This window comes from Tenrec ecaudatus, chromosome 4 (assembly GCF_050624435.1).
Source record: "Tenrec ecaudatus isolate mTenEca1 chromosome 4, mTenEca1.hap1, whole genome shotgun sequence".
Lineage (NCBI taxonomy): Eukaryota > Metazoa > Chordata > Mammalia > Afrosoricida > Tenrecidae > Tenrec > Tenrec ecaudatus.
Window position 1 is genome coordinate 194107972 of NC_134533.1, and position 27017 is coordinate 194134988.

A 27017-nucleotide genomic window follows, 5' to 3' on the forward strand; every position below is an offset into this window, starting at 1 on the left:
TCTCCCCTTGATCTAAATCCCTCCAGCTTGTATCCAGTCCACAGGCACTTTCACCAAATTTGATATTTTGTTTTGTTTTTAAACAGCACTCCAAATTCAGGTATCATAACCTGTATTAATCGACCCTGAAATGTAGTGACTTGGGGCAGTCATCATTTATTATTTCCTTGTTGCTGTTGACCTAGACTCTGGGAGCAACTGAGTTGGGAAGTGTGGCTTGGGGGTCTCTCATGGGGAGGTTGCAGCTCTAGGTGTGACCTGGGCTCTGCCTGCTGGCCTCTGGGCCGTTAGTGGGGCTAGAGGGGCTGCACTGCCCCTCTCCGCAGAGACCTCTTCATGGGGCTGCTTAAGCGTCCGCCTCCAGTGGTCGCTTCTTGCATGACGAGTGATCCAAGAGCCAAAGGGAGCTAGAGAGAAGCTGTGCTGTTTTTATGTCATGACCTCAGAGGGAGGTGTGCTAGGTACTTTGCAGACACATTTTTTAAACCACCGCAGTCTAGATGCTGCTTCCCAGGTCTGCCCCGAGAGCCTGCCCAGCTTGTTTGTGTAGGACCTGGCTGAGGACGTATTGTGATCGCGCTGCACACCTGATCTCATTCTGTTGGCTATCACGCATCAGACAACGACTAGGTAAAAAAGAACAAGGGGAAATTAAATAGAACTATGTGCCCAGACAGAAGGGAAAGCAGGGTTGGGTGAACAAGAGCGAATAGGGAAATCATCGTGCGGAATTGTGCACAGGAAAAGAAAAGGGTTTTCGGTCGGCCTATTTTCATTCTGTATCAAATTATTCCTCTCCACGGTATTTGGCTTAATTTTCAGTTTTCCTTTAATAAAACAATAAACCACAGTAAGGTGTTATAGTTATTTTGGTGTTTAATAGTATGCTAGGGAGTTTTCGTCAGCTCATTTTGAATTTTGGATGAGTGCTGGTCTTGATTTTCCGTTTGTGAAGTACGGCATAGCGTCCGTTATTGTTCCTTCTAGTCCGCTCGGCTTCCCTGTCCTACCACATGATTATAAACCCGCACCAAGGGCTTTTGCTCTTTCCCCTGGGGCACCTTATTGAATACTTGCATCTTCAGTAATTCATCCGGGCCCAATGCTTTGTCTGTTTTAATACTTCTAATTACCTAATTATGTACTAAATGCAGTGACAAAGCCCTTTATCATTTCTTCTTTTTTTTCCTTAACCCTTTTCTGGCTTGGGAAATATTCCTTCTGTCTCTTTGTTGTCTGGAAAACTCTTCATTCCACACAGCCCATGTATTTTCCAGGCCTGCCTTTACGGTCTGTCCTGCCCTGTCGCACGGCCTTCCGTTGACTCCCATTAGCACCCTGGGGCCTGGGTTGTTGGCGTTTTAAAGTCAGTGTTTCGTTCCCCTCCATCCAATTCATTTCCACACAGGACACTGATGGGCGGTGACGGCCAGAATGCCAACAGGATCTTCTTCGTGTCAGAAACTAGTTGTACTTGTTTGAGTAGTTGTTCCGTCCTTGATAGGTCCTGGTGTAATGAAATGCCCACCTCAAGTACCTATGAATCAAATCCAATAGAAACCAGGAATGTGGGTGTTTTGTTTTGTTTTTTCAGTTACAGTGAATTTTTCTCAGGATAACCAACTCATTAAAGAAGGGAAGTTTTTCCTGTACACAAGCATGTAAGGGAAAAGGAATGGTAAAATGATAGTATTACCGTTTTATGACATCTGATGAATTAATAAAGGGCCCCTGTTGGTGATAGTTCTCGGAAACTCACAGAGGCGGTTCCACCCTGCCTTATAGGGTCGGTCTGAGTCAGAATGGACTCGCTGGCAGTGAGTGAGTTGGCAGAAGTTAAAGCACTCGGCTGCTAGCCCAAAAGTCAGCAGTTTGGACCCATCAGCCACTTTGCGGAAGGCAGGTGTGGCAGTCGGCTGCCACCAAGAAGACACTGTGGGGAAGCGTGTGGACCAGTTTGACTCTCTGACCTATAGAGTTGCTGGGGAAGCAGACGGCAATAAGTTTGGGTTGGGTCTTAATGAAGTGATAGTCCCAAGGTAATCAGTGGTGGCTGGGTTCACAAAGACACATGCAAGCGACACACATTTGGTGCCCCCCAAAGGAAGTGTGCCCCACCAACTATTTTGGTTATTGCTACATTGCAAACTACCTCAAAGCCTAAACCAACCTAGCTGAGGTTAGAGACGAATCTGCACTAGGCCAGCTCTCTTCCAAGTGGCACCAGGTAGAGCAGCTTGAAGACCGGAAATTGAACCATCTCCACGCTTGCTTGCCTGTTGATAGTGATCTGTCATCCCAGACTTCTGGATGACGGTAGGAATGGCCTCCCATGGCCTTCCCATGGAGCTGCGTGGCTTTCCTCACAGCTTGGTCAGCTCCCACCAATATGTGTCCAGACAGACAGAACGCTGTCAGCTGTGCGCAGCAGCACTTGTACCACATTTTATTCCTGAGAAACTAGTCCTTCAGTTCAGGAACCAACTTAGACGTTTGAGCTCATGCAAGGCACCTCCACAGGAAGACGCGTCAGTGTACTTCCCAAACTCAGCCACTGAAACACCTGATGGATCACCTGTCTGCTCCGACTCATAGGGGTCGCCACGAGCCTGAGTTGATTCGATGGCAGTTGATGGTTATCTTTTGGAAGTACGTAGCCTATATTTATTGATGTAGACATAGCTGGTATCGGCCTCAAAATGGAGCAAGTGAGTAGGCGAGTGTATATAAAAGAACAGTTAACTGTGAAGCTGTGTGATGGATATATTCAGGTTCACTGTTATCTAGAAATATTTGAATTTCCCATAATGAGTTTTACATTTTTAAATGAAAACTGTATCGTCTACTTTTGTTTTATCTCAAGACACAGAGTAAAACATCCATCAAACTTCTATGATACTGTTGTATACTGTGTTGTTTCGCACTATGTAAAACTTGTCGAAAAGTATTTTGAGAACTGCTCTATGTTAAAGGTGAGCTAATCAAGTCAGAACTGAAATATTGGGTTTTTTTCTCCATAGGGTAAAAATTATAGACTATTTTAGACTAACTTTCACTAAGGAATACTTTAATAGTGTGCTCTCTTTGCTATTCATTTGTTTTCAGAGTCTCACTGCTACCTATTTCCCATCCAATTTTATTTTCTGACAATAACAGAATTTGTCTTCAGTCCATGTGTAGTGTGATGATCCTTCTCCCACGTTGTACTGTACTATCAGATGTTTGGGTGTGCGTGAACTATGCATGTCTACAGTTTGCATCCTTTTTTTCTACCACATTAGTCTTTAAATTACCAGTGGTCTTTTTTTGGGGGGGAGGGTTGTTAGTGATTGCAGAGTTAATACTACCTTTTCAAAACCTTTACAGTTGCTGAGTCTGTTTTGCATCTGTGTTCAGTGATTTTTATTATTGTTTTTAGGGAAGATTTTCCTTTTCAGTGGTACTTGGGTTAGACTGATGGTCAGATTACTTTACCTGACCTGGGTTAAGACTAGTTAGCAGGTTGTTTTTAAACAAATCTTTCAAAGCCTGATGAACAGCAAAGAAGCTATGCTGAAATTTAAACACAATCAAGAGTAGCCGATTACTGTTCCTAGAAATACCACTCACCATTGTTTTATCACTTTTCATCCCTGGTTCTATAGGAATAGGACAACCTCAGGGTTAGCAGTTGGAGCCCACCAGCTGCTCCACGGGAGAAAGAGGAGGCCTTCATCTCCCCTACACATTCACAGCCTGAGACCCTCCAGAGCAGTCCCTCCCTGCCTTGCTAGGATCTCTATTAGTCAGAAATGGCTCAGGGGCAATTGGTTTTTGTTTGTTTTTGAATGGAGATAATGTGCTCTGTGTTGAAATCTGATAATATGGCAATCAAGTATTCTAGGAAATTTATTCTTCAGGTAGATTCATCAACCTTACAACCTAGATTCTTCATTGCACCTCCATATCATGAAATTGTACCTCAGTGAATGTCCTGCTTACCGCTGCCCTTCTGTGCGGGAGGGGCTGTTGCTGAATGGCCAGTGCACGTGATGCACAGGCACCGCTTGGCGGGCGGGGAGATGTGTATGTACGTTGGTGTGATGCTGAGCGCAGCTCATTGGATAAACCAGGAAGACAGGCCCGGCCATTTACTTTAAAAAAAAATAGCCAATGAAAAATCACCTGGATTACATAGACTGACCAGTCATGAGAATATGGCAAGGCTGTCAGCATGTCAGCGTCCGCGGCACCTCGCCGACATGCATGTGCTCAGGGAGCAGTGCAGAACGTGCTGCTGGTCTCCCTACGTACCCAGGTGCATTGGGGCCATCATGAATCTCTCTGTGCTTCCGTGTCCTGAACCTGTCCGTCTTCAAACACTCTTTCCACTGACATCTCTGAACTTCACTAGCTTTCCCACCTTGTAACGTAGCAGCAGCCACTACTTTGGTTTGAAAATGTCCCTGTCTACTCTCTACCTTACTGAGCGGTGCTATGGATTCTTCATCAGAATTCAGAGTGCAAATTGTCCTTTTCTCAAAAGGAGGGTATCACGAAAACTTCACAAATTGGCACTCGAGCATTGTGGAGTAGACGCCTAAACCGGGTGCTGATGCGCAGCTACGTTACGCCTTCCTGATACACATTTTCAGTTGATTGGGTATTTGCTAAGAGTGGATAATTTAAATTATCTACCTGCAATTTAATTCCTGTAGATCTCCTGTTTTTAATCTTACAAATGGTTGGTGCGCATTTAAATGAAACCATGAATTGGTCTGTAATATAATTTACATTTGCAGTAGTTAAATACTAAACTCATACTATGGTTCATAGATGTTTGGTGGCAAAATGAATGCAGCCATTTTTAGTCCTTTCTTTCATGGGCCATTCAGATTTCAACGACTACACAGAATTTGGCTGGTGGGCCAGCGTCCATAGAAGATTCTAACGAGTGATTAAGAAAAACCTAAAACCCAATGCTGTGAACTTAATTCTGACTCTGCTACCCTAGGAAACCAGAAAGATACATCTTGGTCTACATCTTGAGGCAGAGAGACGTGAAGACAGCTCCTCATTTGAGTCATATGTATGAGGAAATAGGGGAGCATTTTCACCTCAGTCACTATTCCATTCATACTATGTTTTCTCGAGAATTCTCTGTAGTAATCTATTTTGACTATTTACATATCTTTAATCCTGATCACTAATTTGGAATATTTGGCTTTCTTAGGACTTAAGTCATTTAAACGGTTTCTGTGTCTCCTCTCCAGTGCATTTGGTATTGTTTTGGAAGTTCTTTCATGCCTATGCCATGTTTGTGCTGAGTCTCCCTCCAGATAAGGGTTTCTCTTGTTTAGGAGCTTGTGCCACCCCTGTAGTCGCTTGCATGGTTGGGTAGGGAGGTGGTCCCATTGAGGTTTACAGAGATATGAGATGAAATTGCTCAGACCTTTGGTTTATTACTGGACACCTCCCCATCACTCCCCACCCCCCCACACACACACATGCCAAAAGAATGGAACCTACTTGCAGCTGCAGAAATGATCACAGAAATAAATCTAGGAATACTAGTTCACCAAAAGCACTTTCAAGCAAAAAGTCAAAGAACAGAGGAAGATAAAATGGTTAAATTAGGACCAGAAAAGGGATGCTCCATCAGTCCCTAGCAAAGTCCACCCAGAGCCCTGTCCTGAAATGGAGAAAGTTGTGTCTCCCCCAGAGAGCCAGAAAAGGACCGGGGTGAAACGTAAAATAGAGTTTGCTCTCTAGAAAAAAGTAAAGCAATCATTATTGTGCTTAAAAAAAAACCAAAACACCCCGAGAAGGATGCTTCTGTTTGGAGAACGCGCTCTCTCTCCATGCCCTGGATTGTGGGTCTGAAGGCACAGTTCTGGTTCCTACAGCTACCAGTACCCAAAGGCCAATCTGGGTGTCTTCCCCTGGTTACCTACTACTTGCACAAAGACTTGGCCTTAGAAAGCCGGGAAGGAGGAACACATGCAGCATTATCTCAAGTTCAAAGAACTGAAGAAAAAATTCAAGCCTGGGGGTGCGATATTGAAGGATTCCCTGGGCCAAATATTGTCCATGAAGGAAGCAGCCAGCGGAGAACTCCAGGGAGCCACACAGTCACTTTACCAAAAACAGTTGCTTCATGTTCAGCCATTTCAAAAGGCAATCTATGATCAAGCACCAGTGGCACTAAAGGAAGAGTCCCAAGGTGCACTGAAGATGTTCGCATAGAGCAAAGTTCCATAAATTGACAGAATACAACTTGACACGTTTCAACAACCTGACGATTCACAGGAAACACTGCTGTGTGCCAGGAGAACTGGAAGAGATGATATTTTAGCCCAAAGGAAGGTGACCCACAGAATGCTCTAATTCTAGAAATACGTCACTGATATCACATGCAGGTAAAATTTTTCTGAAGATAACTTAAAAGTGACTACAATAATAAATCAACTAGGAACTGCCAGAAATTCTTGCTGGATTCAGAAGGGAGTGTGGAACAAAGTACATAATCTCTGCCATCACATAGATCTTGGACAAAATCAGAACACCAGAGAATTGTGTACTTGTGTTTTCCTGACTTTGCAAACGTACTCAACTGGGTGGATGATCCCAATGACAGATAACATCTCAGAGACCGGGGATTCCAGAACGCGCGCTCATTCAGAGCTGTCCTAGCTGGGCAAGAGTGTGGCACCAGGACTGGAAGAAGGCTTATCAACAGCTTGTGGTACAGATGGCACAGCCCTTCTTCTTTAAAGGGAGGGGGGCCTGAATCACTTGGTGTTGGGAACCAAAGACTGCAGCCTTCAGTATGGATCACAACTCAATGTAATGAAAACAAGAGTCCTTACAACTTGAAAGAATGATAGCATGATGAAAAGCAGAGAAGATTCAAGTTATTCAAGGTTTCAACGTACTTGGCTCTACAATCAGTGCTCATGGAAACAGCAATTGAGGGGGGAAATCAAGATGCACTGCGATATGGGCAGATCTGCACAGGACCTCTTTAGAGTATTAAAAACAAAGATGCCACTTTTCGGGTGAAGGCATGCAGGACCCAAGTTGTGATGTTTTCAGCTGCCTCCTGTGCATCTGAAAATTAGACAATGACTGAAGCAGAAGAGGGAAGAACTGATGCGGTTGAATTACGATGTTGGTGAACAATATAGAAAGTACCATGGACTTCCGGAAAAGAAATCTGTCTGGAGAGAAATACAGCCCTGATGTTCCTTAGAAGCGAGATGGTGGAGATTCCACCTCACATATGCTGGGCATGTCATCAGGATGAACCAGTCTGTGCGCACGGACATGCTTGGTAAAGCAGAGGGTCAGCAAAAGAAGAGTTTAGGTTACTCAGTGGCGTGGAGCGACACCATGGGTGCCGCAATGGGCTCAAACGTAATTGTGAGGATGGCACAGGACCAGGCAACGACAATAACAAACTGCCTGCCACGCAGTGTTGTTGGTGCTTTCCACGTGATCTCCTCATGATTGGCACTCTTATTCGCAGACGTTCACGTGAGGCAGTTCAGTAATCATTTGCTCAAGGTAAGCGTCTAGAAAGTAGACAAGAACTTGAACACAAGTGATTGTACTCAATCGTAACCCCTTCCCGATCCCCACCTTCGCTCTGTTATTATAATGCCCACTAGCCCCTTCCCTTAAATGAGCTCTGCTCGGCTTATGCCCACTTAGATCAACACCACGCCAGGGGCTAGTGAGTCCATTCCAGCTCATAGTGACCCTACATGCCAGAGAGCAACTTAGGAATAGCATGCAGAACACAGTACTAGAGCACATACGAAGGACACAGGAAATGTTCCTTGTTATTCACTTTTAAGTACTTGATACAAAATACCTGCTTCTGAACGACCCACTGCTGCTGAGTCAAACCTGACTCTGAGGGTCCCTGCAGGACAATGTAGAGCTGCCCCTGTAGGGTTCCCAAGGCTCTGCCTCTTCAGGGAAGCAGAGGACAGTGTCCTCCCACAGAGCAGCTGCTGGGTTCAAGCTCCCCCCTGCTGATGGTCAGCCAGTCAGGGAGCCATCTTGCCACCACTGCTGCTTCATTCTCGGACCAACAAGCGCACACGCCCATCGCCTTGCCATTCTATTGATTCTGATTCCCTGTGACCTGTGCAGGGTACGGGAGACTCAATCTTTCCCAGAGCCGACAGCCTCATCTCTCTCCCGGGGAGTAAACGGCAGCCACCCACCTGGTCCACATCGCCACCAGGGCCCGCTCTTTTCTTTGTTAATTCCCTGCTCTAAAGCAGTCACTGTTAGCTTGCCTCAGTGGCAACTTCAGGATTCAGTGCTCTCTCCAGATGAGCCTCACCTTTTCTTCTCCCATCCTTCTGCCTCCACCTGCCAGTGCGCTTGATGGAATTCTGTCTTCCTCGTGCGAATCCTCATCAGCATGCCCCCTTGCACACTGGAAGTGCTCATTGCCTGCTGTGCCTTGGTGGCCTTCATGCTGACACCCAGTTACCCTCCCTAGAGATGCTGCTTGTTCCTCTTCTCCATACAGTTCTTTCCAGACCTCCCTTTATTGGCCCCGTCGGCTCCCTTTGCCACGGCATTCTCCTCTGCAGCCTCTGTGCTTGCTCTTTGTCTTACGGCAGTGGCATATTCTTGTTTTACTTTTTCATTCCTTTTTAAATTTTCATTAAATACTTTTATTGGGGGCTCTTACAGCTCTTATCACAATCCATCCATCCATTGTGTGAAGCACATTTGTACATTTGCTGCCATCATCATTTTCAGAGCATTTTCTTTCTACTTGAGCCCTTGCTATCACCTCATTTTTCCCGCTTCACTCCTCCACCCTTGTTTTATAAGCAGTTTTTAAAGTTTCTCTTAGTAACTTTAAAAGGATACTCAGCCCCTTTTCTATTACCTCAAAGGAACTGGTGGGCTGTTTCATCTAGAGAGCATTTAAGCAATGCTGACTAACTTCTGTGCTATTTGAAGCCTACATTTTAATCAACTGACAGTATGGTCATGTATAATAATGAAAATCTAAATGTTCATTTCCGGAAAAAAAAAAAAAAAGTAAAAGGGTGATACTGAAGACTTGAAAAGTTGATGCTCCGAGACTACATTTCAGCCTTAAGCGGTTCTGCACCTTCCTCAGGCCGCGACCCTTTCACACAGTTCCCCATGTGGTGGTGACCCCCAACCACACAATTATTTTCATTGCTCCTTCATCACTGATTTTTTTACTACTGTTATGAATCGGGCAACCCCTGTGAAAGGGTCGTTTGGCCCCCAAAGGGGTCATTGACCCACACGTTGAGAACCGCTCGTCTTAAGGATCAAATGGGCTAAAGCCAAACAAACCCCCCTCCCCTGTGGGGGTCATTAGCTATGCGATAAAGAAATAAACAGATGTTGGGTGTGGGACACGGGGTGACTTCAGGTCTGTGAAGTCATTTGGGATGTCTAGGTGTTGGAGGTCATTGTCTCTTTTCATGATGTACTTTATGCTTTCATGACCGCCCACCTCCCACTCCTACCAGGCACCAAGGGCGGCACAGGCCAGCCAAGCCAGACTTGTCCTGAGAGCCGTCCCCAGACGCCTCTCAGAGATGAGAGTTTGAGGAGTCGTGAAACTGTGCTAGTCTTTTTCAATCCTGTGTTTTCTCTCTCCACCCCACCCCCCTTTCCAGGTTTCCTGAAATGCAGTTTTTTCAACAAGAAAATGTGAGAAAAATTCTTACAGATGTTCTTTTCTGTTATGCCAGAGAAAACGAACAGTTGCTTTATAAACAGGTAATGAAAATATCGTACAGGTGGCATCCATTGACTCAAAATTTTCTATACAGCTTGACAAATGATAGAGCAATAATGTAGCCTTTATTGTATCCAGAGTTGTATCATAATGGTAAAGCAATCAAAGACTTGCTTGTCGGCTGCACAGTGAGCAAAGTAAGCTCATTGAAGCACATATGCTTCCTCCTCATTATAAGACATTCCACCAAATTGTCTTCTATAAGGCTGTTCGAGCTTTTCTTTCAACTTTTGGGAGTTTGTTTATAAACAGCCTCTTTAAAGCCAATCTAGTAATAAAACTTTGTAGAGCTATAGGTATAAATATGGTTTCTAAGTACAGCCTTTCTAAATATGTGAAAGGCCATGTAACCCAATAAAGGCTCCCATAACTCTGTCATCAGAACTTCCAAAAGTGGCTGGGACGTCAGAAAATGTCTGAAATTCTCACTTGGCTTCCTTGTGACCCTTTTGTTTGACTCATCCCATTACTAAAGCAAAGCAGATTGTGTTGGATTATGCATTTTCATTAACATGTAAATTATTAATACAGAGCGTATCCAGGTTTTCTACTTAAGGGGATGATGTTCCTATAAAAGTAGATATGGTTGGATATTTTTTGTGTTTCTCCAGATGTAGGTAGGTGAAAATTAAAACAGAATTCATAAATTGTCTAACAATTACAATTTAAACGCCCAACTTCTGACCACTTAACTTCCCTTTAATCTATGAGAAACTGTGAATGAGAACTGCTCTGGGATAGTCTTTAAATCGAATTTGCAGGTAAGTCAGAACAGGTGTATACAATTGTTATACAGCCTTCGTTTGTTTAGTGCAGGAAAAGGCTCGGGGCCTTTTCAGTAATGTGAAACCTGCACATGAGCAAGGCAAGGTAATAGTGGTGTAGAATTGGCTGCTAGCTTCAAGGTGAGGGCAAAGGTACATCACATAAAGTACCAATTGTCAGCCTGACATTCATCCCCAGAGGACTTACTAATACTTTATATTTAAAAAAATTCCTCGATAGTAAAAGCAACATACTTCATTCCATATAAAGTAGATCTGAAGAGAATAAATGAAGTCCAAGTATAATTACTGGAAATAATTTGCTATTTTTGTATACAGAGACTATCCGAGGGAACTGATTTTTAACCTTAAGTTTCATATTAGTCTGTGTTTTATATTAATTGCTGACAATAACCTTTATAATTGGAAAGGGAAAAATTCAGTTCATCGCGGCAATCCAGACGAAAATGTCTGACAATATATTTAACAAGAAACATAGAGCAACCCTGTGAATAAAACGATACATTTCATTGAAGGATAAAACACAGGAGTTAAATGGGAAACTAAAAATATTAATCCTTTACAAAGTGAAACCTAAATGTATTCGTCCTGTGCGAATGCAGTGAGGCCTGTCACTTGGGTCTGTTGTGTTACTGTTGAGGATCTGCGGTTTTCAATTTTTCTTTGGGGGATGGATTTTTTCTTAAAAATAGGGTGTTATTTTAAACCTTTTGCTTCAGGTAAATATTTACAGAGCAAATTAGAGTTCCTGTTTTTAACATTTTTATTCAAATCATTCCTTTACACTGATTACGATGTTCACACCACGGCCTCATTCTTGTGAGTTCCGCTTTTATTGACCTATATTAGTCCTCTTCCATTCTTGTCTATTCCTCCATCCATTCTTGTCTTCTCACCTTTGGGGGGTAAATGTTGAGCTTTCGGACTCATAAATTGATTGCTTTTTAAGTATACACAGTTATGTTAATTTCATGCCAAAATGTTTTCCCCTGATTTTAATGGCAATAAAAAAGCTTCCTTATGTCTGCCATAATCCACTGTCTAATGCACTCTGCCTGACAGCAGGCTCTTTCTTGTCCCTGCGTGGTGGCCAGAGGGGGTTCATCAGAGGCTTAATCCTCGTCTGTTCCCCTTTGCTTTACTATTTAAACTAAAACCACTTTTAAATGAGTCAGAGGGGAGATCAAATAAGATCAGACGTTTAAAGTTGATCTACCATAGTTGCTGAGACTGTAACTCCACAGGAGTAGAAAGCCCCCTCATTCTCTCTCGCAGCAGCTGGTGGCTTTGAACTGCTGATCTTGAAGTTATCTGCCCAATTTATAACCACTCTACCACTAGGGCCCCGTAACATAGCTGAATCCTGATTCTGGACTGAAAATCCCTGTAGTTCCGTCTCTGCCCCACCACGTACCAGCTACGTAATCTTGAGTAAATTACTAGAGTTTCCTAATCCTGAGTTTTGTCATCTGTGAGGACGACAGTATCATTCACCACATTGACCATTGAGGGTTTAGAATGCATAGTGTCCACCACGTGCTGATCCTGGTATTGGTAGCTATTATGGTTGCCATGATAATCTTCATTAACGTTTGCTGGAGTTGTCACACAATACAGGGAAGGGAAGTATGGCAAAAGGTGCTACTGAAATGTATTTAGAGGGTCTGTGATCAATATGACCGTAGCATGGAAATGAGCAACTAGATCATAAGGGAGGAAAACAGCCCACATGTGTGTGTATCAGACCAAAAGGTGATGTTTTAATTCCATGGGAAAATGGTAGTGATTTGGCATATCTGATTGTCCATCTAGTAAAAATAATTTATATCTTATTTGAAAAGAAATCTCATATGGTATAAAGATATCGCAATAAAAATATATGTAATATGCTAAAAGAAAATTTAGGAGCGTTTATGTATTTATATAATCTGAAGTAGGAAAAGCCTTTCCACGCAAGTTAGTCTATAAGCGGACCGGCCAACTGTGGCTCGCGAGCCTTCTACGGCTCTCGTGCTACACACATGTGGCTCGGAAGTAAAACTGAAAATGAAACCAAACTGTCATAGTTTGCTTTAAATCTTCCTTATTTGTAAAAATACAGTTATGGCTCTCGAATAATTTTGAGTGGCTTTATTCAAATTTTATCAGAATTTGCATATCACACTTCTATAGTTGAATTTCTTTAAAAAAGAGTTCTCTATGCATCATCACGATCCATTCTAGTGCTCCCTCCCCCATCTCATTCAAGATGTGCTCCCAGTAACTTTCCAGTTGTTGTGTGAGAAAGGATCATGGGCTCCTCCGTCTCAAGTTTACCGACGCCCTGAGCTATATAATCGAACAGTCTCTCCCATACCTCTCCAGTCCCCTCAACATATTCTGGGAGGCAAAAACAAAAATCCTTAATCAGTGTATAATTCCTTTAGAAACAATTAACGGGAGAACTCTCTTTAAGGGACTTAGTGGTTAAATGTTATTCAAACAGAGTGCATGGAGGCTGGGGGGAAAGTGGCTCTACACCATTAGGGAATTAATTCAGCAGCTTAGAACGCTCCTGTTCACCAAGGATCCAAATCTCTGTGTCCCCCCGTCCCTCTCCTCATTGGATTGGGTTTTGCCAACCTTGGTCCTTCTTTGTCTTTCCTGGTCTTTGAGCTAGTTGGAAAGACCTTGCAGAAAAGGGTAGGATGAGAGTGACTCACCAATAAAAGTAACCCCTTGTACATTGTTCTATAGAGAAGGAAAAATCTAGATAACGAAATCTCCTAACAATCTTTATCAGCAAGAAACGAAAATGGAAACTACACAGCTCCGACCTTTGTGAGGTCTGTGACCCATTGCATAGGACAACTGGGCAGCACTATGAAAGATCCGGGTTTGATCATTTAGACGAAACCTATCGATGATTTAGTAAGTTATATTCACTTTCTCCTAGGGATCACATAAAAAGACGTAATTACCCCCTGCACACGTTTGCAATCCTGCAGATCCATTACAGAAAAATAATACCTTGCTGTAAAAGTACTGAATATTTAGCTGGATCAAATTTAAGAAAAGGAAAAAAAACAAAAACCTTGAGTTTCATCACAAGCTGTTAAAGCTATTATTTTGTACTAGGTGACACCCCGTTTAACATCGACCATATTGTTAATAGTTATGGGATTTTATTGAATTAATGAGACTGTTATCATGTAGTAGAATGTCTTGCTGAGTTAATTGAAACTGCAGAGATTATATAAATGGTATTAATGAACTTTGACTGCCTGATGCCTCAGCTTTAATAAAGACTGCTTGGTGGGCTAAATGAACACAGGCAGATAAAAGAACAGGTTCAATTTTGTGAGCCTACAGGCTGTTGATGAAGAAAACTTCGTTACCTTTATTTCGACTGGCATGGGTTTGGAGTGCAGCGACTACTAACTCTCCAGCAGGGATAAAGGCTCGACGCAAGCAGAAAAGCTGACAGCGTGGCGGGAAGCAAAAGATGTATTTGGAGAACTAAGAAATATATTGACACTACATGTTTCTAAATGACACTTGGTCGCATTTATAGCATACTGAATTTACCATCATTCTGAATAATTTTTAATTTCCTTTAGCGAAGACTAGATGCTTACTACTGATATTTATTAATCATGTGTTCCTAGTTTAGAAATGAGAGCGAAAACCAAAACTCTTTCAAATCTATTTTTTAAAGCTGGCTTGTCAAAAGTTGCCTTCACTGTCCATTCGCAGTGTCCTGGCGTCTCTGAGTTTCCATTATTAGTGATTTGAAAACATTGAAATAAGATTTAGTGTTACTCGTCTTTCCTAGTTTCATACTTTGATTTTGATCTTTGTGTTGCTGGTATCCGCAGGTAGTCAGTAGATTCTATATATATATTCTATATATGTATTCCATATGCTGACCCTATGGGAGGTGGTAGAGCTGAAATGCATTACCCATAGCATAGATACACACCTAGGCATCATTTAATGGCAATATATAAATATAATTTCAGTATACAAATAGAATGTCTTCTTCGAAACTACAAGCTCCATACGTTTTAGGAACTTGTCTATCTCATTCTCATTCACCTCTGTGTCTCTGGTCCCCACCCCCACCCCCACCACAGGCTGACTTTATTTCTAGGCTGACTGAATGAATGACAAGCAAGGCATTAAGAAATAGAGAATTTCAAGTGAGGCGTGTTGTAGAACTAGAGAGAAGGAAACACTAAGGGAAAGGGGGTGTGGGATGCAGGTAGATTGCATACTCTTTCCTATAAATCAGCCATGATTAGTTAGAAAATATATTGAGAGATAGATGGCAACACTCCATTCAAAAGATCCCAAGAAAATCTAGTAATGGACCTATGTAGAAGTATGCAGTTCGATGGGGTTTATTTTTAACTGTAAACTTCAATGTTCTGAAAAATATTGATTCTCTGAAAGTTAATCTATATATCTTAATGCAATACCAATAGAAAATACAATCTTTTCCTTAGCATTTTATGAAACTAAATTGTACAAAAGATCACATGGTGAAAAATGAGTTCAAGTAGGCCAAGAATTTTGAAAAAAATAAAAATAAAACAGAGTAGGAAATACATGAAGTGTTTTTACTATCAGAAATTAGAACATTTTAAAGCTCATACCATTAAAATAGTACAGTGCTGCTTAAGAATATAGAAAACAATGATATAACCATAAAAGCCAGATTAAAAAGGTACAAGCTAAATATGTAATTTATGGTAAAGATGATATTTCAGATCTCTTAGGAGAAATAGGGCATTCAGTAAATGGTGATTGTTCTATAAGTTTTTCTAGTGTAACTCTTAGAGAGAAAATACAGCAGACGACATATTTATTTTTCATGTCAAAATTTAAATTACTACCAGACAGGAGATTGAACCATAGCAGTAGTGTCACGTAGAGAGGTGCAGAGGGCGCAGACTTCCCCGAATAACACTGTCAGAGGGGTTGACACCAAATTTGGACTGTTTATAAAATATTTGTGCAGTGGTTCATTAAAAATTTACTATTTTGTGTAAAAATTTTCTTGAAGCTAATTATTACTATAGACATTTTTCATAAGCCCAGTTTCTGCATATCGGTATGCCTACCAGGCTGACTCTGTATGCTCTCTACTTTTTGAACGTCTTGCTGTGTTACACTAATCCACTTGCTGAGATGAGACACACCAGTCAGAGCTGTCTTTATTCCCCAATCACAACGGCAAGTTGCCTACATGACTGCAAGCCTGTGTTACTATTGTCAGTGCTGCTGGTGTTGTTAGAGATGAAGATTTTTGTCAAATTTGGTGGTATTTTACCTAAATTATTGTGGTAATTAATATTTGTAAACATATCAGTAACTTTGGGGACTAAAGTAATAATTAGAAGAAAAGGAGAAATTCTAACAAGGTTTTCAGTTACTAGTAATTCTATAATAATACAATGAGATCTAGAAAGACTTCATAAAATCATTTTGTTGTTAACATTTGGATGAGAAACACTACATTTGAGCCGCTTACTGTATTTAGAAGGCTCTGTTCCGAGATCCCGCTCGTCTGACAGGGTTTCCTGCTGTGCTGACGTGAGTTTGCCGTGAAGCTGGAGGCTGTGTTACCTGTATTCCAGGTACCAGCAGGGTCATCCAACATAAATAGGGTTCAATGGAACTTCTACACTAGGAAAGGGGTAGGGGTGCTCACTTCCAAAAAATTAACTGAAAACCTTACAAATAAGAGGAGAAAGAACACTGTGTGTGCCCAGAGAGCCCTGCAGACGCTGTTCCTGCTCAGAGCAGCCAAGGCACAGAGAGGACCATAGGGCCGGTCTCGCCATGAGACAAGATGTCCCTTACTGACCCATATCGTTACAAGGGACAATGCTGGAGGCAGGGTGTGGGAATTGTGCCCAATCTGACCCAACCACACTGGGACAAAACACCAAGGGCATGTAACAGAGCAGCAAGGGGAACAAAGTAATGAAGTCCCCAGGGAATACCAAAAATAGAGGATGGAGCCAGGGCGTGGCATCCCATCAGACTTGCCAGAAAACACTCTGAAAGCTTAACAAACAGACCTGGAACTATTTATAGGCTTTTCTTTCTTTTGTTTGTTTGTTTTGTTTTGCTCTGCCTTGTTTTTTGTGCTACTTATTATCTCTGCATGTCTATCTAGATAAGATTGATGGAATAAACAATCTGGAGGAGGAAACAACAGAACCAATGGTTTGGGGTGGGGGGGGGTGGGCGGGCACATGGAGGGGGATAGGTGGAGGTGGGGAGGAAGTGGGTGTTAACAAATCCAGGTACAAAGGAACAACAAATCAATGGGAAGGAGGGTGTAGGAGGCCTGGTAGGGTTTGCTCAAGGGCAATGTAACCCAGAGGAATTACTGTAACCCACATGAAGGCTCAACCTGATAGTGGGACCAGAGAAAAGTAAAAAGAAATAAAGGAAAGAACTTGGAGGCAAAGGGCATTTATAGAGGTCTAAATACAGGCATGCACATCTGTAAATATATTTATATATAACAATAGCGAAATAGAGCTATGCACATATATTAATATGTTAAGTATCAAGATAGCAGATGGTCATTAAACCTCTACTCAAGTACTCCCTCAACACAAGAACATTTTGTTCTAACCTGGCATTCTGTGATGCTCAGCTTCCCAACATGACCACTGAAGACAAAATGGGTACATAAGTAAATGTGGTGAAGAAAGCTGATGTTGCCCAGCTATCAAAAGATATGGGTCAATTCTACCTTACAAATCTGGCTAGGCCAGAGGATGTACATTGGTACAGATAGCAACTGGAAACACAGGGAATCCAGGATAGATAACTCCTTCAGGATCAGAGGTGAGAGTGCCGATGCCTGGAGGGTGGAGGCAATGTGGGGTAGAAAGGGGGAACCGATTACAAGAATCTACGTATGGCCTCCTCCCAGGGGAATGGACAGCAGAGAAGAGGGCGGGGGGGAGGGGGGAACGTCGGACAGTGTAACATGACAAAATTATAATTTATGAATTATGAAGGGTTCATGTGGAAGGGGGAGGGGGATAGGAGGGGAAAAATGAGTAGCCGATATTAAGAGCTCAAGTAGAAGGCAAATGTTTAAAGAATGATGATGGCAACAGATGTACATATGTGCTTGACACGATGGATGTATTGATTGTGATAAGAATTGTATGAGCCCCCAATAAAATGATTTAAAAAGAAAAAAGATATGGGGTCTTAAAGCCTTGAAGATAAACAAGTGGGCATCTAGCTGAGAAGCAACAAAGTCCATGTGGAAGAAGCACACCAGCCTGTGTGAATATGAGGTGTTGATGGGATCAGGTATAAGGTACCAAAGACCCAGAACAAAAAATTCTATCAGTGTGAACGAGGGGGAGTGCAGAGTGGAGACCCAAAGCCCATCTGTAGACAATTGGACATCCCCTTACAGAAGGGTCACAAGGAAGAGACAAGCCAGTCAGGGTGTAGTATGGTACCAATGAAACTTACAACTTTCCTCTAGTTCTTTAATGCTTCCTCCTCCCCACTATCATGATGCTAATTCTACCTTACAAATCTGGATAGACCAGAACATGTACATGGCTACAGATAAGAGCTGGAAACACAGGGAATCCAGGACAGATAAACCCCTTAGGAGCAATAATGAGAGTAGGGACACCAAGAGGGTCAGGGGAAAGTGGGAGGAGAAAGGTGGAATGGATCACAATGATCTACATGTAACCCCCTCCCTCAGGGATGGACAACAGAAAAGTGGGTGAAGGGAGACATCCATCAGTGTTAAGGCATGAAAAAAATAATCATTTATAAATTGTTAAGGGTTCGTGGGGGAGTGAGGGAAAAAGAGCTGACACCAATGACTCAAGTAGAAAATGTTCTAAAAATGATGGAGGCAACAAATGTTTAAATGTACTTGACCCAGTGCATGTATGTATGGATTGTGATAAGTGCTATAGGATCCCCCAATAAAATATTTTAAAATAAAAGTCTTATACAGTACAGGAGTCTGATAAAACTAGAAGACACTCAAAATACAACTGGAGAAGAGCTGATAGGCAAAACAGAACCTTGATCATATACCATCTGAATTTAGAGAGCATCTCAGCAACAGACTCCACATGGTGTACAGTCATGACAAAGACCAGATGAGTTATTGGGATATATGAAGAACATCAGATACAAAACTAGCAAAAGTTCATTAAAAAAAAGACCCAACGTGAATGTCAGAGAAGTGGCTGAAACTTGCTCCTGAACATAAAGTAGCTAAAGCAAATAGAAGAAATAACTAAATAAAAGGGCTAAATGGAACCTTTCAAAGGGCAGTGTGAGAAGACAAGGCAAAACATTTCAATGAAAAGTGCAAAGACCTGGAAATAGGAAACAAAAGAACATGTTCCGCACATCTCAAGATGAAAGAACTGAGGGGAAAGCCAGGCCTTAAGGTGCAATGCTGACGAGTTCTGTGGGCAGAATAGATGATACAAGAAGCATCAACAACAACAAAAAGATGAAAGGAATTGATTGACATACAGCCCTTCTAAGAGGTAGCATGATCGGGAATGAGGGGATCCAAGTTGCATGGAAGGCACTGGCAACAAGCAAGGCTCCAAGAATTGACAAAATACTAAGTAGACTGTTTCAGCAAACTGATTGCAGTGCTGGAGGCATTCAGCAGTCTATGACAAGAAATTTGGAAGACAGCTACCTGGCCAGCCTCCTGGAAGAGATGCCCATTCCAAGGAAAGGCGATTCAGTAGAACGCGGAAATGATTGAACATCATCAGTGTCACTGCAAGTTAAATCGTGCTGATAATACAAGAACGATTGCAGCAGGAGCTCAACGGGGGGTACCAGAAAGTCCACCTGGATTCAGAAGAGGACATGGGCAAGAATATCAGTGCTAATGTCAGGGGATTCTTGACTCAAAGAGAGTCCTAGAAAGATATTTACTTGTATTTTGTTAACTATGCAAAGGTATTAGACTGTGTGGACCAGGAAGCTATGAATAATAATGTGAAGAATGAGAGTCCGAACACTAAATTGTATTTGTGTACATAGACCAAGGCGCAGTCATTTGAATAGAATGCATGGTTTAGGGTCAAAAAAAGGGGTGCATCAGATCTATATTCTATTACCAGATTAATTCAATCTGTATGCTAAGCAGGATCTGAGGAAAGTTGTATAGCAGAAGCCACAAGCTTGCTTGCTGAATTACGGTGCGAGGGAAGAACACTCACTACAAACAGAGTGAGTGGACTGCCAAAAGAACAACCCACACTGTCTGCAAGAAGTAGAGCCAAGAATGCTCCCTAAAAGCAAGGATGGTGAGATTGGTCTCACGTACCTTGGGCATGTTACCAGAAGAGGCAGTCCATGGAAAAGGACACCGTGCTTAACAATGTAGAAGAAGGGCAGCAATAAAGGGCAAGATTCTTAACGAGACGGAGTGAGGCAGTGACTGCAACAATGGGCTCAAACAACAATTGTGAAGATGGTGCAAGAGCAGGCAATGGTTCATTCTGTTGAACATCGGGTCTCTACGAATCCCCAACTCGGAGGCATCTAACAAGGAGATTCTGTACGGGTGGCTGACAATGGGGAGGGTTAGTAATTCCGTGGGTTATACTCGGCGATACCAACCCTAATGATGCCACTGAACTGGAAAGACGAAGAAACAATGTGTGCTTTCTTAATCTCAGATGAGGAAGCACGTTTTAGTTAGGAAAGCAAAAGTAGAAACAGTGAATATTATTTAGGTGACTATTTTAATAACTATTTTGCAACTTAGATATGCTATGAGGTATCAAACCCGAACCCACAGCTGTTGAGTCACTCCCAACTACAGTGAACCTGTATAGCACAGAGCAGAACTGCCCACGGTTTCTCAGACGATAGCTCTTTCGAGAAGTCAGTGGCCTCATCTCACACCTGCCTTCACCAGGGATGGCTGGTGGGTTCGAATTGCTGACATTTTAGTTTGCAGCCTGATGCTTAACCCTCTGTGCCACCAGGACTCCTTAAGATACGACTGTCACAACTACAAGGTGAATTGTAAGTGCAGGAAATGGTTTGCAGCAAAAGTAAAGGGTTAGCCGCCTTAATAATTGGAGTGTTATAAATGAAGAGGAAAGGAAAGCATGCCATTAGGAGGAAATGGGTAATTCCTTAAAAATGATCAATAAAAGTATTTAGTTTGACTAGCATTTGGAAAAAATGAAACCATTTGTTTTTGAAAATTGAGAGAAGTTTTACATGTGAAAGGCAATATTTCTGCTCTAAATTAGGGGATTCTTCCTGAAAGAGACCATAGTTCTATAGTTTTTAATTTTGCGCTAAGAAATTTGGTTTTTAGGGGGATTATCTAAGAAAATAATCAGAAATAAGCAAAATCATTGCAACAGGGAGACCAATTCGTGTTTTTAGTCTATTTCACACCAGTTCCTCCTCTTCCTCCTTCCTGCCTCTCCCTTTCTCTTTCTTTTTTTGCAGGGGAGGTGGGTTGTGAGCGGTAGTGGACAGGTAGATCTTCTACAATAAGTAGCAATTAGGTAGATAATGACAATATTGACACTTTATTATATAAATCCCTCTGGTTGACAGTGACCCCTCGATCACCGTGGGCCATGCCCTGGGAGCTAGCAACAATGGACCCAACCAAACTCACCACCATAGAGTCCATTCCACCACCTCAGAGCCTTGTATGGGGTTTCCAAAGTGACATTGTTGTGAAGCAGACAGCCTCTCCTTTTTCCCAAAGAGGGGCTTGTGGATTTGAACCACAACGTCGTGACTAACAGCCTAATACCTAATTCACAGAGTTTCCTGGGCCCCTCCTCAACAATGACCAAAAATGCCCAATTTTGAAGTGCTTCTAAGAGACACACTTCTAGATGTGACTCCTGCAGTGAGTGTCTACAGAAAGATCAGTGATGTGTTACCAATTTCTTCTAAGTCACACTAAATGATCAGTGTATCATAGATTATTTTGCTTTTAAAAGACTTTTCCTTCTAACTTGAAGTTAGTGATAAATTGTAAATGAACTGTTGGTTTACTTTCATAATAGTTTTTTAGTAACAGTTGAATCTGTGAGACTAGCCTAGGGTTCTAGCAGTGGGTTGTGTAGCTTTTCCCTTCAATTTTCGGCCCACGGGATGCCTCCTCCAGTTCTACTAGCAAAAATTCCTCTTTCCTCTCTGTTCCCATATCTTATTGTAATCCACTAAAAAAAGTGGCATTGTGTCTTGTTTTATAAAAATATAATCCTGAGTCATTAAGCATTTTACTCATTTTAAGAAACGGAAATGAGTATATTTTTAGTTCATTAAAATATGTCTTTTGATCTTAAGGGAAATGAATCTCAATTAAAAAGGTAAGTCATGAATGTGGAATAACTTATTCTCCACCGTGCTGGGTAATTAATGGATTTTTACAATACCCTTTTAAAGACAGCTTAGAAACTTAATAATCTGCCTTTTGTTTCTGTTGCATATTAATGTAATCTGCACGGGTGAGGCCCAATAGAATGAAAAAGAAAAGATGTATTGGTGCAAGCACTGAGTATATTAAAAATTAACCTATGTGAAATAGGAAAAATATTACTAGTAAGCTTGTGATTAAACATATCATGTTGAACATCATATTGTTAAAACTTGATTTTTGTCTATCATACCTGCTAGAGATTGTTCCATTTATTACCCAACATTTCCAGCTAGCTGACTTCAGCTCTTCCTAAGTCTACAGACACCCTAATTTTGAACCATTATATAATGAAAACATTGGGTGTAATTTCCTTCGGTCTACAGTTCTTAGTTGCCCTTCTTACTGCAGATCTTTACACTGTAGCTCATGATTGTAATTTGCATAAATGAAATTCATATTTATGAGTACAGATCTTGAAGCAACTGACAGGTGCAGGCTTGTCTACCATGCCAATTTATTGTTTGTTGTGTTATTTAAAAGAGAACTGCTCTCCGTGTTTTAAAGAAGAATAAGTGCCGTGGTTGAATTGGACTAAAATTCTAAAAGTAGATCAAATCCTGTTGTTAGCTTTCCGTTTGTATGCTTTTCTATATAACATGGGAATGTTGCCGGTGACTCTACATTGAAGAGATGCCCGACTGTGCTGATCGTATCCACTAATGGCTCTCAAAGCCACCCTTCTCATTTCTGGCACCCTTGCTTTTCAGGGCATGCATGAGCTGTTAGCACCCATCGTCTTTACCCTCCACTGTGACCATCAAGCCTTTCTGCACGCCAGCGAATCAGCACAGCCCAGGCAAGTTTCTGTACAAGCTCCCCCTGCTGGACTCCTCCTGTGACCTCAAAATCTTTTCAATTGAAGTCCTTCTAACTTGGTGTAGATGTAAGCAGGTGGTGGCTCATTTAGAAGGATCCAGTGGAACTTTTCTCTTAATAGTTCTAATCCCAGTTCCACTATCGAGCAAGCTTAGAATCCTCATAATCCTAAGAAACTTTTATCTGTACTAGAAAACATGTAACTAATGACTCAAGGAAAGGAAATTTTTATTGTAATGACAGAGTGCTGATGACTGATAGATAATACTGCCCTTCAGAGGCCGCTCTTGCTCTGTAAGCTACCTGAGAATCTTTTCTATGAGACACTTGTTGCCAGGCCTGTTTCCACTTAGTTCCTAATTAAGGGAACGGTGCCACAAAGAACCCTGGTCTAAAAATGCAACAGAACTGGCTAATCAGGTTCTTGAGATGCACATTTTAAATTGTTTTTTTCAGATAATGATAATTTTTAGTTACTACATTTTTCTTAGATGAAAAGAGTTTTATCATTTAAAAGTATATGCATGTGTATATCTCTCACATGAAAATATAAATGACTGAAAATAGCTTTTAAATAAGTTGGGCATACTTCTTCAGCTATTTTGACTTATAGAAATGTGAAAGAAACTAAAATAAATTTTAAAGCACTTCAGCCACTGATTGTAACTAAAATATAATAGAAGTAGCACTTATTAAAATATGTTAATATTTTGATATTTCACATGTGACCAGTAACTATCATTTTTTTGTATTTTTGCATTAGAAAAGTGATAGGTTGTGAAGTAATCAATTATTCTAGATCAAGCATATTCATGCACTATATTATAACAATCTGTATTTGTTTTTTGGAATAATTAGATAGTTACTTCATTGTGGAATTCACAAGACAGCTAAGTGGTTTTTGAATTTAATATTAAAAAGGATGTATTTGTTAATGAAGTTCTTTTTATTTAAAAAAGCTATCTTTTTCACTTGCACATTTCAGGAAAGTTACCTTGTTGAGTGCTTTTCTTCTGATTACAAAGTACACATTTTGATTGTCTTTATTGCTTTTTTTTTAAGTGAGGAAATGAAAACTCTCTTAAACCCTGAGTATCTGGAACATGATGCCTAGTAAGTACAAAGATCCTTTATTTTCTGAGTTTTGTTTTATACGATCCTCACGTTAGTGACAGCTTAACATCACCACTATATTATTTTCCCAATTTTAGTGCAATGTTCTCACAACTCATGGAAACTGCTGAGCCGTGGTTTTCCACTTTTGAGCATGATGGTCAAAAGGTAAGCCTTATTAGAGTTTCTATCCTTCAAAAGATTTCAGTGATAGCAAGTCACCAGTTGAAAGGCCATTCTGATTACTACACCAATGACAGCAAAGGCAGTTGGAGACGGCTGGGGAGTAGGCAAGATGGCCGGTGGCCAGTGCGTGGAGCCGCGGGGCGATGACCGCTCAGAGGCCGTCTGCTCCCCTCTAGCGTTACTGTCTCGGAAACCCTCTGGCGCAGTGCTCCTGCCTAAAGAGTCTCCATGACCTGGGACCAACTGGGCAATTAGGGAGTAAGATTGAACTGAACCTATGGACTACAACGCTATTAACATGGAAATTATGCAAAAGCAATAAGAAAGGTCTTATTTAAATAGGCGATCAGTTTGTCTTGTGCTGTTGAAGTTTTTGTTATGTTCAATAGTGTACGTACGTATGCCATACAATTGGGAAATTTTTATTTGATGATGTTTCTAGTTGCAGGTTTTATATTTACGTATTCATTCAATTTTGAATTTGTCACTGTATAGAATATGAGCTATAGATTCTGTTTTATTTTTCTACAAGTGGATAATAATTAGTTTTACCAGACCCATTTGTTAGAGAGATTAGTCCCCACACAGTGGGTTTCAGTCTTTTGTCAAAGGTCAGCCCTCTCAGCGAGTGGACTTACTGAAGCTTGTCAGTTCTGTTCCACTCGGCTATGTGGCTGCCATGGTACCAGCAGCACCTTTTGGCCACCATGGTTGGTTGAGGGTTAGGTTTTAAGATTGGGAACTGTGAGGCTTCCGACTTGGTTCTTCTGTAGTAGTGCTTTACTTATCTGGCGTCTCCTTCTATTTTACAGACCGTTGATGACCAGGGCGAACATGGCATGGGGAGGGGAGGTGGGTGGAGCTGACCTCCTCTGGCTTCTTGATTGCTAGGAGGCAGAGTTCAGACATGCCTCTACCCTCATCTTTCTTTTTCCCTGCTCTGACCCCAACCGTTCCTCCTGCAGCGGCGCTCCACTTGGAGGCCGGAATCTGTAATTCACTGAAGTGCTCACACACAACTCACCAACAGACTCAAAATTCTGGGGCTTTAGTAGGGTAGTTAGTAGGACATCACGAGTCAGGATTAGTAAATAGTAAGAATATAGTCCTTGGCCCACAGCAACAACTTTCTCAGCCTCTCAGTCACACCATCCCTTGGCCACTGCCTCAGTCTTGGGATTGCTCCTCTGTTCTGTCTCATGATCTCTTGTCTCAGCCTCTGCCACTTCAGACCAAGATCTTAAACATGCTCTTCAGTGGGTCCTAGGATCTCTCTGTGTCAAAGTCATCTTTGACACAGAGAAATGGCTTCAATGTGTGGGTTTTTTCTTTAAGCAGATCATATCCCCAAGGAAACAAAGAGTGTGTGCCTTGGTTCACACCTCCTACTACGAGACTTTATTCCTCCATAATCCTGCCCATCAGCATAGCAGAGAATGCTCTCCCAAATGGGATTATGGCCACAAGTATAGCATCTAGAATTATGTCACATAAAGAATTATGGCTAGAAGGGCTACATTGATTGACTACATCTCAGTTAGTTTTTTTCCCAAATTTAGAAAATGGTATTGCATTGTATCTGTAGATCACTTTGAATAGTGTTGGCATTTTCAGAATGTTAAATCTTCCTTTCCAAGACCAGCCCTGGTGGCATCGTGGTTATGCATTTGGCTGCTAACCACAAGGTCAGCAGTTCAAGGGAAGAAAGACAAGGTTGTCTGTGCCTGTGAAAACTTAAAGTCTTGGAAACCCACCAGGGTAGTTCTAGTCTATCTTACAGAGCAGTGGTTCTCAACCTTCCTAATGCTGTAACCCTTTAACCACCTCATGTTGTGGTAACTCCTCCCCCATCATAAAATTACTTTTGTTGCTAATTCATAACTGTAATTTTGCTACTGTTATGAATCGGGCGACCCCTGTGAAAGGGTCTTTTGACCCCCAAAGGGGTCACGGCCCATAGGTTGAGAACCACTGCTATAGAATCATATTACGTCTGCATCAATTCAATGGCAGTGAGTTATGAGCATGGTATAGTCTTTCTGTTTTGTATAGCTATCTTTTGATTTCTGTAGTTTTCTTTGTTTAGGGCTTTTGTTTTTCTGGTTAGATTTAGTTCTAAGTGTCTCACCTGTTGGGTGGCTATCGTAATGGTATGGTTTTCTTCCTTCCTCTGCGGGAGTTCTGACTGACTTTTGCATGTTGATTCTTGTACCCTGCCACTTCGCCATTGAAAGATTCCTTTAAAAGCTAGTATTTTTTCTTATACTGAGTTCTGGGACTTTCCTATGTATAGGATTATACCATTTATAAATAGAGAGGGTTACTTCTTTTGTGACTGAATAGGAGTGATGACCAAGAGTTTTTGTTTGAATATGTATTTTTAATCTTGGTATATTCTGAAGGCGTGGAATTGCTAAATTAACTGTACTCTTCAGTAAGCCTCCATGCCCACTTGAGTGTCACTATTCTTTACATTGTTGTACAAAATTTGAAAAATTGCAGACTTCTGGTAAGGATTATTAAAATATATTTGATTAATTTTTTCTAGTGCGGTTAATTTTATCACTTCTTACTATCTCATAAAAAATGACCTAGGCAACTCTTGACCTGGGCAACTCTTGGTATTCATATCTTTGACCTGCTCCAGGGATGGGCGGAGGGGGAGCGGATGGACCGACAATTGACTTGCAGGTCACAATTTGGCCCCCTGTCTATTTTGGTACTGCTTGTATAATATGTTTTATATTTTTAAATAGCTGGAGGAAAACAAAAGAAGAAAAATAATTTGTGACCTGAAAGTTGTATTAAATTCCATTTTCTATATCCATAAATGAGGTTGTAT

At 41.5% G+C, this 27017-nt stretch overlaps 1 protein-coding gene across 1 annotated transcript in view; it reads left to right on the forward strand.

Annotated features, from left to right (window-relative positions):
- TBC1D5 (TBC1 domain family member 5) overlaps positions 1–27017 on the forward strand; it is a 330505-nt gene that overhangs the window by 97982 nt on the left and 205506 nt on the right. The window contains exons 7-10 of the mRNA XM_075547174.1: positions 9669–9771; positions 22768–22856; positions 23939–23989; positions 24088–24157. Of these exons, the coding sequence (XP_075403289.1) occupies positions 9669–9771; positions 22768–22856; positions 23939–23989; positions 24088–24157 (313 nt within the window). The remainder of the gene's footprint in view (positions 1–9668; positions 9772–22767; positions 22857–23938; positions 23990–24087; positions 24158–27017) is intronic.